Genomic DNA, 13,812 nt, shown 5'->3' on the forward strand with positions numbered 1-13,812 from the left:
AGCTTTGTTCAATCTTTGTGAAATGAGGCCTCCTTGTAAATAATTAAATTATATCTATATATTTAAAGCACCCATGAAATAATTCTGCCTCTTAGAATTCTACCTCACAGTTTCAAAAACTGTGAGATCCCTTCCAAATTCAAAATTCTCTTCCTAAATTCTAGATACAGAGCCTTACTATCATTAAAGATGTAGTTCACTGTTTTCCTGAAGTTGGGGAAAAAAGCAACAAACAACTAGCAACTATAAAATAAAACGTTTCTAATTAAATAATGTACTCCTTTTCTAAAATTTGGTTGATGTGACAGCATAAACAACACAAGTCATCATACTAAGAATTGTTTTTTCTTTGTAATTCTTTGTAATTCGATATAACTTATAATTCTTTAAATATATACACAATCTTTTTTTATATATGATTTTTTTTCTAACTTTCCACTTTAGCAAAATATTTGTTCTTTCTTCTCGACTGGGAATGGAATAATCAGGTAAAAACTAAAATAATAACAAAGGAAAACACTTTATACATCCTCTTAAAACACTCTAAAGGGTATTACTGGTATTACTTCTTTAAGATGTTTTAAATTCATATTGAAGAATAAAACAAAAGCAAAACAATTGAAAGATTGCTAGGTACAAGGAAAACAGCTTTAAAATCAACCAGTTATTTTCTGAAATGAAGAAGGCAGACACCAGCCTGCACTCACTCCAATATGGCAGCCTCATCTTTTCTGGTTGCTATGGACACATCCCCATCAGGCCTGTGCTTTCTACTCTCCAGACCTGTTTATGACAGGCTGAGGTGTTTCCTATTATGGTGCCTATGTGCGCACAACACACTGCTTGCCAGTAATAAAAGCCAGAGGCTGCCCCTACAGGGATTACAGTGCAGCAGACCAGAGATGCTGATGGGAACTCATGCATGCCCTGGGCAAAGTTTCGCAGAATACTCCCTCATGGGCAAAAGCCAACAAACACATCCTTTCTCCTCAAGCCAGCAGGGAAAGTATTCAGATATGTCATTTTTAGTTGGAACAAAATAATAAGAATGTTATTACTAAAATAGGTAGTGAGGAAAGAGAACAATTTAAGGCCATGAAAATAGCCTGTATGGTTTTTGCCTGTGTGCTATAAACTTTTAATTTAAATGAGATGCATCTAATGTAGCATATACTATGCTAAAATTTCTAAGACATGAGTATCTATAAGAGAAAATGAGACTCTTAAAGTGGGAAATGCTCAAGATTCTGGTCTCTGAAAGAAAAACACCTTTCTTGAAAGGCATGAACTAGAATGCTCAGACTCTACATCTACAGAAGGTCAAAAATAGCATTGAGCATAGCATGCATCCTATACTAATTTATGTGTCCGACCACAAAATGTTATATTGACATTCACTGGGTTTGGGCGAAAAACAGTGTGGAAAGCCTCATCAGAAGAATACAACAAAGACACAAAATACTATACTAAGATTTAAGAGAATTATAAATAAAATCCTGAGGAAGGTCATAGGTGAAATACATTATGCTTAATTAGGGAAGCTGAGGTGGAAGATATAGAAGATAGGACAAAAAAGGCCTTATAAAGGAAGTAGCATTCCCAAAAGCCTTAAAGGATACTTAAGATTTCTTAAATAAACTTTTTGTTTTAGAACAGTTTTAGATTTACAGAAAACTTATGAAGACAGTGCAGACAGTTCCTACATACTCTACACCCAGTTTCCCTATTATTAACATCTTACATTAGTATGGCAAATTGATCACAATTATTGAACCAATGTTGTCAAATTATTATTAACTAAAGTCCATACATTATTCAGACTTCTTTAGATTTTTACCAGGAAAACGCATTATATTTAGTTATTACATCTCCTTAGGATCCTCTTGGCTGTGAGCTTCGCAGATTTTTCATTTTTGATAACCTTGTCAGATTTTTTTTTTTTAAATAAAGATGTGGGGTACATTTCAGGGTTAGGTATATAAACATTGATCATGCAGGTACCCTTGTTGATGAGGTATGCCCCCTCCCTCCCCTGGCAGTTTCCCTCAACTGCCAATTCCATCCCTCCCTCCCCTGACAGTTTCCCACTACTGCCAATTGCTTTCTTACAGCATTATAATTGTTCAAGGTCCGTTTATGAGTGAGAACATATGGAACTCTATTCTTTGTTTCTGTGATAAATCACTGAGTATGATCAACTCTAAATCCAGCGTCAGGCATTTTGTAAACTATTCCTCAACTGGGATTTGTCTGATATTTTTCTCATTATTAGATTAGGGCCATATGGTTTTAGTAGGAAAACCACAAAGTGTCATTTTCATCAGATCATATCAAGGATACGTTATCACTGTCAATGTTGACCTTGGTAACCTGGCTGAAGTAGTGTTTGTCAGGTGTGTCCACTGCAGTTTTTTTCCCCCTTTTCATACTGCACTATTTGGAAGGAAGTCAATATGCACAGCCCACACTTAAGGAGTGCGGAGTTATGGACTCCCTCCTTGAGAGCGGAGTATCTATATAAGTTATTTGGAATTCTTCTGCACAGGAGATTTGTCTATTTTCCCCCATTTAATTATGTATTCAATAAATTATTTATATCAATATGAACTCATGGATATTTTATACTTTGAGTTATAATCCAATACTATGCCATTTTCTTGCTCAAATTGTTCTATCTTTGGTCACTGGGAGCACCTTCAGTTTGCTTTTACAGTCCTTTGATATGTCTCTATCAGTGTGGGGTTCTATTCAAGCACATCCTTACTTTCTGGCACTACAAGATGCTCCAGGTTCATCTTGAATATTTCCTTCCTAAGTCTTTGATAGCAGCTATTTCTCCAAAGAGTCATGACTTATTTTATTGGAGAATGGTATTAGAAACCAAAATGTGTGTGTTAGGTATGCTCGTTATGTGTGTTAGGTATGCTCGTTACTACCAGGGTGTCCTTGCTTCTAGAACCTCTCAGCTGACAAAGCAAGGAGATATTTGTGTGTATACTAGATGGTTAAATGTTAAGAAGTAGAATGGAGAACTATGTTCTTAACATACTTTTGTATATATTAAATATTAATATGATATTGTATACCCAGGTTACTGCCAGTCTCATGCAGAGAATAACAGACATACATTCACCTACTTTTAAAAAGTGGCTATACTATCCTTCTCCACTGCTTTATGCATTTCTGCTATAAAAAAAAAAAAAACTCAGATAAAATCTCAGGCTAGTTTGATAGGCTATACCGTAAAATTACGCCAAGAAATACAAGGCAAACTCCTGGAAAAAAACAGAGGGGGAAAAAGCGCATAAAGCAAGAACCAAAAAACAAACAGACAAAAAACAATAAGCTAGCTTTGCAAAAAACATTGACGGGGAGAATAAATGAAACACTGCAGATGTCCTCTTTAATGAGTATCAACATCATTAGGCCACTTGATCAGATTGATAAAAATCAGGATGGAAAATACCCTCTCTAACCCTCAAATCCCCCTCCAAAAAAAAGAAAAACGAATGATATTGCTTTACAGATAAAGAAAAAATACAATCTGAGTACCTGCTATATTCCTGACTCTGTTTAGACAATTCCTATATTTTCATTTACTAAATCATAGCAGTAACTATTTAACAAGATGAGGATACTGGATCATGGAAGGTAAAGTGGTCCAATTTACATTTCATAAAAGGCAGAGAATAAATCCAATCCAGGCAGGCTACAGGAGAGTACTCTAAATCCATCAACCATTCTGCCTGAAGAATGAATATTTCTGCTGAAGAGGGTTGGCATTTTCTCCTCTAGCAGAGAAATTCCATGATGACAAAAAAAAGAAAGAAAGAAAAAGGAAACTGTATGTGGTTTAAAACAAACATACCTTTCTAACAAAAAATGAGCCTCGAACATGTTCTTACTGCTGATTTAGACTAGTATGTCCAAAAGTATGCCTATTGTCCAAAAGTGGTAAGCAAAATGTTTTAAGATGGTACATGGACGAAGGTTTTCTCATTTTGTTATATACTAATTTTAACGTATATTAGAAAAAATATAGCTAGCGTATCAAACCCATGATTTCATGCATATCATTACTTAATATGAGGCACTCTGGTGAGCATTTAGAAATAATGGCTTTAGGTGAGCTCCGCGCCCCTAGGCGGACGGGCTTCTGAAGCTGGTAGGATGAATGTGGGGGTGGCACACAGCAAAGTAAACCCTGACACTCGAGTGATGCATAGCCGGGGCATCTGGCTGGCCTACATCATCTTGGTGGGACTGCTGCATGTGGTTCTCCTCAGCATCCCCTTTTTCAGCATTCCTGCTGTCTGGACCCTGACCAACGTCATCCATAACTTGGCTATGTATGTCTTCCTACATACAGTTAAGGGGACACCCTTTGAGACCCCTGACCAAGGGAAGGCTCGGCTGCTGACATTCTAGAAGCAGATGGACTATGGTCTCCAGTTCACCTCTTCCTGCAAGTTCCTCAGCATCTCCCCTACTGTACTACCTCCTGGCCAGCTTCTATACCAAGTATGACGCTGCTCACTTCCTCATCAACACAGCATCACTGCTCAGTGTACTGTTGCCTAAGTTGCCCCCATTTCATGGGGTTCGTGTCTTTGGCATCAACAAATACTGAGGGTCGGGGCTGGGTGGGGACAGCTCCGCAGGCATGGGGAAGTCATTGAAACAAAAGGCTATAACATCCTTCCCTTCTTTGCTGTACTGTCTTCCATATTTTGAAAGCCTGAGAACGACACAACCTTTCCCAAACTCTCAGGAAGAGAAGAGATTGGAAAATGGGCCTCCTGGGCCCAGTCCTGCTGGGCAAGTTGCTTTGAATCAGGAGAGGCCAATGATGTAAGGGCCACATCACTCGCCTCCACACAGGAAGCCACGTTTGGGCGGCTGGTTTGGTGATCATATTTTTCCATATTTTCTGTCCCTACCACCTTCTAGCTTTGTTTCACTGTGTATTTTCCTTATAATAAAGACAATTTTTCCCTCCAAAAAAAGAATGGCTTTATGTGGCATTTCTATACAGTGACAGGTTATTCAAAAAATAAATTAATTAAAAAATTCATTTAGCATAAAAAATACTTCCGAGTAAATTTAAAGGAGATAAAAGGAATAAATCCAAGGAGATAAAAAAGCTGTACACTGAAAACTGTAAAACATTGATAAAAGAATATGTAGACATGTTTCCAATACCTATTTCAATTCCTTTGGGTATATACCCAGAAATAGGATTGCTGGATCATATAGTAATTCTACTATTAGATTTTTAATAAATGAATGATATGAATGAAAAGATATTCCATGTTCATGAATTAGAAGAATTAATATTGTTAAGATGTCCATATTATCCAAAATGATCTATACACTCAATCAAATTTCTATCAAAATTCTAGCAACATCTTTTACAAAAATGGAAAAAAATCCTAAAATTCATATGGAACCTAAAAAAAGATATAATAACCAAAGTAATCCTGAACAAAAAGAACAAAGCTGGAGGCATCATACGCTCTGATTTCAAAATATATTATAAAGCTACTATAATCAAAACAACGTGGTACTGGAATAAAAACAGACACTCGACCAAGGGAATAATAAGCCCAAGTATTTATGGTCAATTGATTTTTGACAAAGGTGGTCAAAAAATATACAGTGAAGAAAGGACAGTCTCTTCAATAAATAGTACTGGGAAAACTGGATATTTCTACAAAAGAAAGAAACTGGACCTTTATCTCATACTATTTACAAGAATCAACTCAAAATGTATATAAAGGCTTAAACATAAGACCTGAAACTATAAAGCCACTAGAAGAAAATGTAGGGGAAAACCTCCATGACACTGATCTGGGCAATGATTTTTTGAATATGATTCCAAAAGACAGGGAACAAAAACAAAAATAGACAAATGGGATTGTATCAAATTAAAAAGATTCTGCACAGCCAAGGAAACAAGAAAGTGAACCAGCAACCCACAGACTAGGAGAAAATATTTGCAAACTATAAATCTGATAAGGGATCAATATTCACTATATAGAAGGAACTCAAAGAAGTCAACAGCAAGAAAACAAATAACCCAACTGAAAAATGGGCAAAGGATTTGAACAGATATTTCCCAAAAGAAGAGATACGAAAGGCCAACACATATATGAAACAGTACTTGACATCTCCAATCATCAGAGATATGCAAATCAAAAACACTCTAAGACTAAAAAAACAATAAACCTATGCTTATAGAATAGCTATTATCAAATAAATGAATGATAACAAGTATTGGTGAGGATGTGGAGAAAAAGGAACCCTTGTATACTATTGGTGGGAATGTAAATCTGTATAACCATTTGGAAAATAGTATAGAGGCTCCTCAAAAAATCCAAAAATAGAATTACCATATGATCCGGCAATCCTATTTCTGGATTTGAAATAGATATTGAAAAGATGTCTGCACTCTCATAGTCATCTCAGCATTAACTACAATAGCCAAGTTATGGAAGCAACCTAAGTGTTCATCAATGGATAAACAGAAAAAGAAAATATAGAATATATATACCAAATGGAATACAGGCTTAAAAAAGAAATTCTTTCATTAATGACATCAGGGATGGAATTGAATGACATCATGCTAAGTGAAATAAGCCAGACACAGAAAGACAAATGTTGTCATTAATAAATGATCTCACTTATATGTAAAGTCTGAAAAAAACTGATCTCATAAAAAACAGTAAAAGGTGGTTGGTTACCAGAGGTTGGTTACCAGAGGTTAGGGGGAATAGAAAGGATAAGAAAGCAGAAAATGTTGATCAAAGAGTAAAAGTTTCAATTAGATTAGAGGAATGAGTTTTAGTGATCTATTGTACTGCATAGAGATCACAGCTAATAATAACATATTGTATGTTTCAAAATTGCTAAAATAGATGTTTAGCATTCTCACCACCAAAAAAAATGATAATTTGGTAGATAACAGATATGTTAATTAGCTTGACTGAATATTTCTACAATATATACATAAAACAAAACATCACACTGTACCCCACAAATATACACAATCATTATCATAATTTGTCAATTAAAAATAAATAAAATGGTAATATGAATTAAAAATACATAGCTTTAAATTAAAACATCTGACATATAATAGCAGATGTGAATGTACACAGAAATGACAAAGCTTGAGCAACATTAAACTCATTTCTTATAGAATTGAAAGGTCGTGTTTTTTACTTCTAAGAAATATTATGTACTTGCATTATAAGGATATAAGAAACAGGGTTTTTTCTCAATCTCTTTTTGTATATATTCTAGACAGGTGAGCACATGTAATTTATTGAGCATCCAGTGTGTACAATGCACAAAACTGAGATTGGCATATATTATAGCTAATGCTCTCAACAACTTTTCCATTTTATTTTCCCCTTCTCATTATTCCCTCTTGTAAGTGAAGAAATTAAGCTTCAGAGAGACCTGTTGTCCAAAATATTAGGTAGGAAACAACAGAGGTGGAATTTGAAACCAAGTTCGCCTAATGAGAAACAACCATGTTCTTTCCACTATACAAAGCTGCCACAAGCACAACTGTTGCATACTCCACGCCAGGGGGGTAAATATCATCCATCCACATCACATACAAAGTGCAGCAAAACAATAGCAAAAAGTCCAGAAAACACTAAACAATAAATATAAAAATACTTTATTACAGATAAACTAGTCTCTAAAAGTAAAAGACAATAAACCTATTATCATTGTAGTTGGTAATCCAGCTTAACTAATTTCCTAATGAACACAGCAGAATTGCTCATTGTTAAGCAAATATCAAAGCTTGCCCTCCATCCCTATTAGAGGGAATACAATAAAATGGCTTCTTAAAATGCATTCAAAACTACTGTGAATATTAAAATAAAGAGCTGCCCATCTCTGTTTTCTAGAAAGATCTCAGAGTAACAGTGCCAGTTAAACTATTACAACCAGTAGTCAAGTACAGAACTACTGCCCTGCCAGAGCTAAACCATCACAAAATAAACCCCAGTAATTCTGTTTTAAAAGAATTGATCTCTCCTGCTGAAAAGAGAAAACCAAACTCTACATATTTTATGGATCAACTGAAAATCATGACATTAACATATATTTGTATCTTAGTAATAGCTACATTCTATGTAACTATCACAGAAAATTCTTAAATTTCTTCTTAAATTAAATAAAAGCATTATCTGTCATCCTTGTTACTTGGGGGGAAGAGTTTGTTTAATCTAGTCATACATTGGAAAAAGTACTATTTTATCATGGCCAACCCTTATGTTTTGAAATTTTTTTCAAAAAGGGAGACAGTTCATAATGCTGTCATACAGAAGCTACCACCATACCACAAATTAAATCAAAATATAACACAAACAAAACTTCTCTAATAATGATTAATTTATTGAATCATAAAAATTAGAGGTTTTTGATAATTAAATTGTTAGGAATATTTAGGCTTACTGTCACTAAGTTTTGATACAGGAATTGAGTTGATGACAATAGAGACAAGTTAAGATTTGTTTTAATCCTGTGTGTCTTGCTAAATTAAAATCTATGACTTTATTATTCAATGAAAAAAAATTTCCTTTAAAATTGTTTCTCTATTCCATTATTACTTAAGAGCAAAGAAAGTCCTTTTTTCTAACAGAGATGATAAAAACAAAGATTCTCAATCCTTCATATTAACTTTAAGGTATTATATGCAAACAAATAAATCCCAAATCTACCTTTAACAAATGAATGAAAAATGAGATATCAAACTCAAAGTCAAAAAGTTAAGTTTCTATCATTATAAAAGATAATTTCTTTTAAAATGTAAAGTTTTTCTTTAGGCATATAAACTCAATTATTTTATCTAAGTTTTAATATGTCTATTAAAACAACTGTTGCTATTTGCTTTCCATAAAATTGAAACTCCAACTAAGATTTCTTCTTAGCAAAAGTCTAACATTTATTTCTATGCTGAGTTACCTTGTGCTTGCACAATGCTGAAATTGCTAAAGATTTAGCCACTACTATGAACATCCTTTATTTACTCTAGCACCCCTCTTGCCCAGAAGAAAATATGTCAGTAGTCACTGAAAGTTCCAGTACCTATTATGTATTGACTATCATAAAGGAGTAGAGGGAGCACCCAGAAAAAGCACTAAGAAAAAGTACCCCAGAAACACAATCTAACTTACAGGTAACAGAGACATGCTAGAGGTGTCTGCTAAAAAAAAATAAATTCCATACCATAGTCACGACCATGTTTGCAAAGCTGGCCTAAGTACATTTGAAATGAACTATAGAAAAACATTAAGTCTCTTAGAAAGATGCTTGAATCCTAACTTCAAGACAGACTTTCAGCTTGAAACACAGTCGTTTCCAGCAACGCCAAGCCTCAAAGTGCCCTCAAAATTAAAGAGCAGAAACAAAATACATTTTTCTAGTGGTAAGTTTTGGGGAGGACTCAGAATGATTTTGTTTTCTCCTTTGAATGTCACCGCACTTACACTGAAGGCCTGGTGAACTGTGCGTTATTAAGTCACAAGAAGATAAAATTATAGGGTTCCATAACATAATCCTTGAAAGCCCTGAAGCTCAGATCTCTGTCCTGCCCTCATATCTACTATCCTCAATATACTGTCCATGAGAGAAATGTAACCAAAAACATCATGAAACCATTCTGCATTAAAAAGGTATTTTATTAAGAAGATACTTTAACTTTGTAAAATCTGTATAAAACAATAAAAATTTGCTAACCAACCGATATTATGTTTTACATGCTCTAAAAATTAACAAGGGCTGTGTTTTCAGTTTTCGAGCAAAACAGAAAAAGTTTTTTAGCTATTCTGTAACTGGAATTTAAGAAAAGAATAAACTTCTAATTAGAACTTCAAAATGTGTGTGTCTATATCATATCAAAAAACTGTAAATATAATCTAATAATTTTGTGATATAAAATGTATATTAAAGACAGTTATTTAAGAATTATAAAATCCATGAAACTTAAAACTTATAGCATAAATTATGGCACAATGATTTTTAAAACACCAAAAAACATTTTAGTCAAGTAGGTAGCCAATGAGGGTTTGTCCTAAACCCCAAGGGTATACTGCCCACTGCTGTCAAACACTATATTCGCTAACTCTTTTATATGTATTCTTTTGAACTCTTACATTGACCTTTCAAAATATTTCCTATTATACTTATATTGTGCTAAGGAAACTAAAACTAGAAAGTTGAAGTCATTTATCTAATGTAACTCAGCTGGCAAGGAACAAGACCATGATCATCTTCCTGGTATGTTTGCCTCCAAAGCTTTGAGATCTCAGTAAAATCCCCCTCAAATGTAGCAATGAGGTTCCCTAGGAAATCTGTACAAATCTCAGGCAGATTAATGTGCTTATGAGGGTAAATGCTGTAGATTTAATCACTCAAATGAAATGCCATCTGGAATCTCTTACCCTACTTGGTGTAAGCATCCTACATGTGTTTTAGCCAACCCTGGCCTTGGCTAAGGATTCAATATTTTCCTGCCTCAATGCCATCAACAAGCAGTATGCACATTATAATACTTGTACCAACACAGGAAATGTAGCTAGTTGCTTCTAAATCATTTAAATACTGCTCATTGGTTTAGATTCTTCTTATTAAAATGTCTAAGAAACAAATGAATAATTTGTTAACCCAATTTGTTAGATGGGTTTGGGGAATCAATTTCCTTTTTCCTAAAACACAAATCCATCTCCATAATAAGTATTTTCTATCGTCACTTAAAAGTCCAGATCTCTTACTAGTGTTTTTATTGTTCTTTTTAATCTATCAGAGTAAATTTGTTTAAACCTCAAGAGAGAAGAAGAAGAAAACTGCCATGATTTTTCAATGACAAAAAGACAGTAAACTGAAAACACTGGTTGGCTCAAAAAAGTGTATGTAAAAAGAATGAAGGGTAATAAAATAACCAAAAAACAATGTTTCAGACTTATTCATTTATACTCAAGAGATATTAACCAACCAAGTGGACGTGTGTGTAAACTGTACACATTTCCAGTTCAGATTGAAGGTATGACATCACTCATGGGGCCCTTCAGATCAGCTGTTCCAATTCATTTTACAGCTCTTGTGGATGTGGGTAATTCATGCCCTTGTTACCAAACAGAAGGGTAATTTTACAACCTTTACCAAGAGGTTTTTTTTTTTCCTGTGCTCTTTTTCATCTATGAAAAGCCATGTGAGCTTAGCACTTTAGAAATGAATGAGTTAAAAAGAAATGAACGGTTTCGACATTGAAAGTTTAATCAACAGCTTCAGCTGAGCTAAGTTTAATTCTTAAAATAAATATCATGTCAATAATGTTTTAACCGCAAGACATACACACAGCTAGAATGACTACATTTCGGAAAAAAAAATTTTCTCACTTTACCTAGATGTCACATCAAAAAAAAAACCCCACCTCCCATACTAAATCTATAAATCAACTCAAAGTCTAATTTGGAGACATAAGGATGAAGATTCAGAACAAAACAAAACCCTGTTTTATTTGGTGTCTTTAAAACAAAGAAATTATTTTAAGCAATTATTGTGACCTAACATTTATTTTTAATCTTAAAGTAGAGATAATTTAAGTCCTTGAGAGTTGAAATCATATACAATACATTATTAGATTTCACATTAATTTTTAAACTCAAACATAGGGCTCACCATTGAGAATATGGATTTCAGGGAAAGTAACTGGCTGCTCAGGTTCATTTTGCTGAAAAAGTACTTTCAAATCATCTTGAAAACATAGGCAAATGCTTGCACATTGCTAGGTGTCTTCAGATTCTGCTCTTCCTTTTATGACACAGAATCAACCAGACAATAGAATTAAGAACTCAGGCTCACTGCAGAATGCTGCCGTTCAGCATTTAAGACACGGGAGACATTCAGTGTATGTCAACTGCTACTATGAATCAAATTATTAAAAAACTATTCACATTTTATAAAACTAAGAATTTGTTAGCCAAATGAGAACACAAGCACCTAATGCCACAGCAGGGAGTGAGTTCCCTGTAAGAGAGTAATAACTGGTCATTCTCATGAGGAGCCATGCCAAATTTAGAAATGAGGCCCAAATGACAAAAAACACAGATTTGATCATCACTGCACATATGTAAGTCAGTGTGCATATAGGTAGGTTAGTAATATGCAGGCAGTGTCTGGGGAGCCCCTTTTATTTTATTTATTTGAAGCCAGCTTTTCACTTAGCAATGCTATCTATACAAGCGGTGATAACAGATAAGACAATCAAGTGGCTGATTTGCTACATTTTTGCAGAAACTGCATGAGAGCCAAACAGGTGGGATAAAAACTAGTAAGCTTTAAAAAAGCACCACTCATTGAAAGATATGTGCACACAGACAAACTGTAAAATGATGTAACCTTCTTGACCTTGTCAAGAGATGTCCAAAAATACTTAAATATCTTTAAGAGGCAACTACTATTAACTGCCACAGAGCAGTACCAGTTCTTACTGGCTCAATCTCTCAGCCATCTGCATACAACATGCACATACCTCCCTTCCTGGCCTCTTAGCCAAACAGTCATTGAAAACATACATGATCCCAATTATTTCCTTGCATAACTAAAGGCAAAAAGGAACAAGAAATCCAAAAATTACAGCAAAACTGCAACTACCTTGCCTTTCAGGCTATTTTAAGACTGTCTCAGGGAAGGTTACTTCTCAGCCCCCCAAACTCCATTAATTGCCAAGGCCAGCACCTTAGCACACATATGACACAAATGCCCAGGTGAAGCCTCCTTGTAACTAAATGACCTCAGAAAAATGGACTTTCTCTCCAAGATTAATGGAAACAAAGGAAGTGATCAAAATGATCCCTCCAACTCTGATAGCGTTTCCTGCTATACGTCAAGTCAATTGAATACATAAAGACTCAGTTCCTACAGGGCACTCTGACAACTGCATAAATGAGGGTTAAGGTTCCAAGTTCAGTGAACTCTTCTGAGTTTGAGTGCCTTAGGGGGTGACATTCAAGTGATTTCATTAACATCTAGCCACTCTTAATTTCAAACGGAACCCTAAGCGTGCAATGCTTATGGACCCTACCGGGTTTGGGCTGCAAGGGCAAAGTGTCACTTAGGAATCCTGTGTCCTAGGGGGACTCAATCAAACTATCTCTAAGTTGCTTTTTGCAAAACGCTGAATTTATCTGGAGTGAATAGTAGAGAGAGGGAAGATCAGGAAAGGGGAATCTCCCTCCAAGGGAGTAGAACAGACCACATGCAGTTTGGGTGACAAATCTCTCAATGGATTTCCCGGGGCCACGGGAACTGGCGGCCTCCCAGCGTGGGAATAAGCAGCCTGGGGGCGTCAGTGACAGCAGAACCGGGGCTTACCTTGTTGGAGGCCATCTCACTGACGGAGTGCCTGGTCTGTAGGGTCTCTAGCTGGTCCAGACACCAGTCCAGCTCCTCCAGGGTCTCGCTGGCCAGTTTCTGGTAGGCCTCCTCTGCGAAGAGACAGGGAAAGGGGGGCTCAGTCCTCAAGCGCTTCGCGGGGCCGCTAGCGAGTTCAAAGGGGGTCATCCTGCCATACCCCGCCATGCTCGGACGCGCGGCGCCGGCCCATGAGGGCTGCTCCTTCATATTGCCGAGCCCGGCAGCGCGACGGGAGCCAAGGCTCTGCGCGCCGGGCGGCCCGCCTGGGGGAGGCGCGGGCTCTCCAGCTTGGCGTCTCGGGTGGGCCTCCAGGGAGGGCGCGCTAAGAGCCGCAGGCCAACTTTTACACGGGGACACGGGCGGAAAACCCGCGAG

General features: G+C 36.0%; 1 protein-coding gene and 1 pseudogene across 2 annotated transcripts in view; one reads left to right on the forward strand and one right to left on the reverse strand.

The window, feature by feature from the left end:
* Positions 1 to 13,812, reverse strand: part of PDE4D (phosphodiesterase 4D) — a 241,061-nt gene that overhangs the window by 54,633 nt on the left and 172,616 nt on the right. The window contains exons 1-2 of one of the 2 annotated variants that reach the window (XM_008059481.2): positions 13,595 to 13,811; positions 13,396 to 13,508 (exon numbers count right to left, since the gene is read on the reverse strand). In XM_008059481.2, the coding sequence (XP_008057672.1) occupies positions 13,396 to 13,410 (15 nt within the window). In that variant the 5' untranslated portion in view covers positions 13,411 to 13,508; positions 13,595 to 13,811. Of the gene's footprint in view, positions 1 to 13,395; positions 13,509 to 13,594; position 13,812 lie in introns of those variants that run through there. The other variant, XM_008059480.2, reaches the window with a different exon arrangement.
* LOC103261889 lies at positions 4,171 to 4,630 on the forward strand (annotated as a pseudogene).

Source organism: Carlito syrichta, unplaced genomic scaffold (assembly GCF_000164805.1).
Source record: "Carlito syrichta isolate Samal-C Ts95f unplaced genomic scaffold, Tarsius_syrichta-2.0.1 Scaffold304160, whole genome shotgun sequence".
Classification (NCBI taxonomy): domain Eukaryota; kingdom Metazoa; phylum Chordata; class Mammalia; order Primates; family Tarsiidae; genus Carlito; species Carlito syrichta.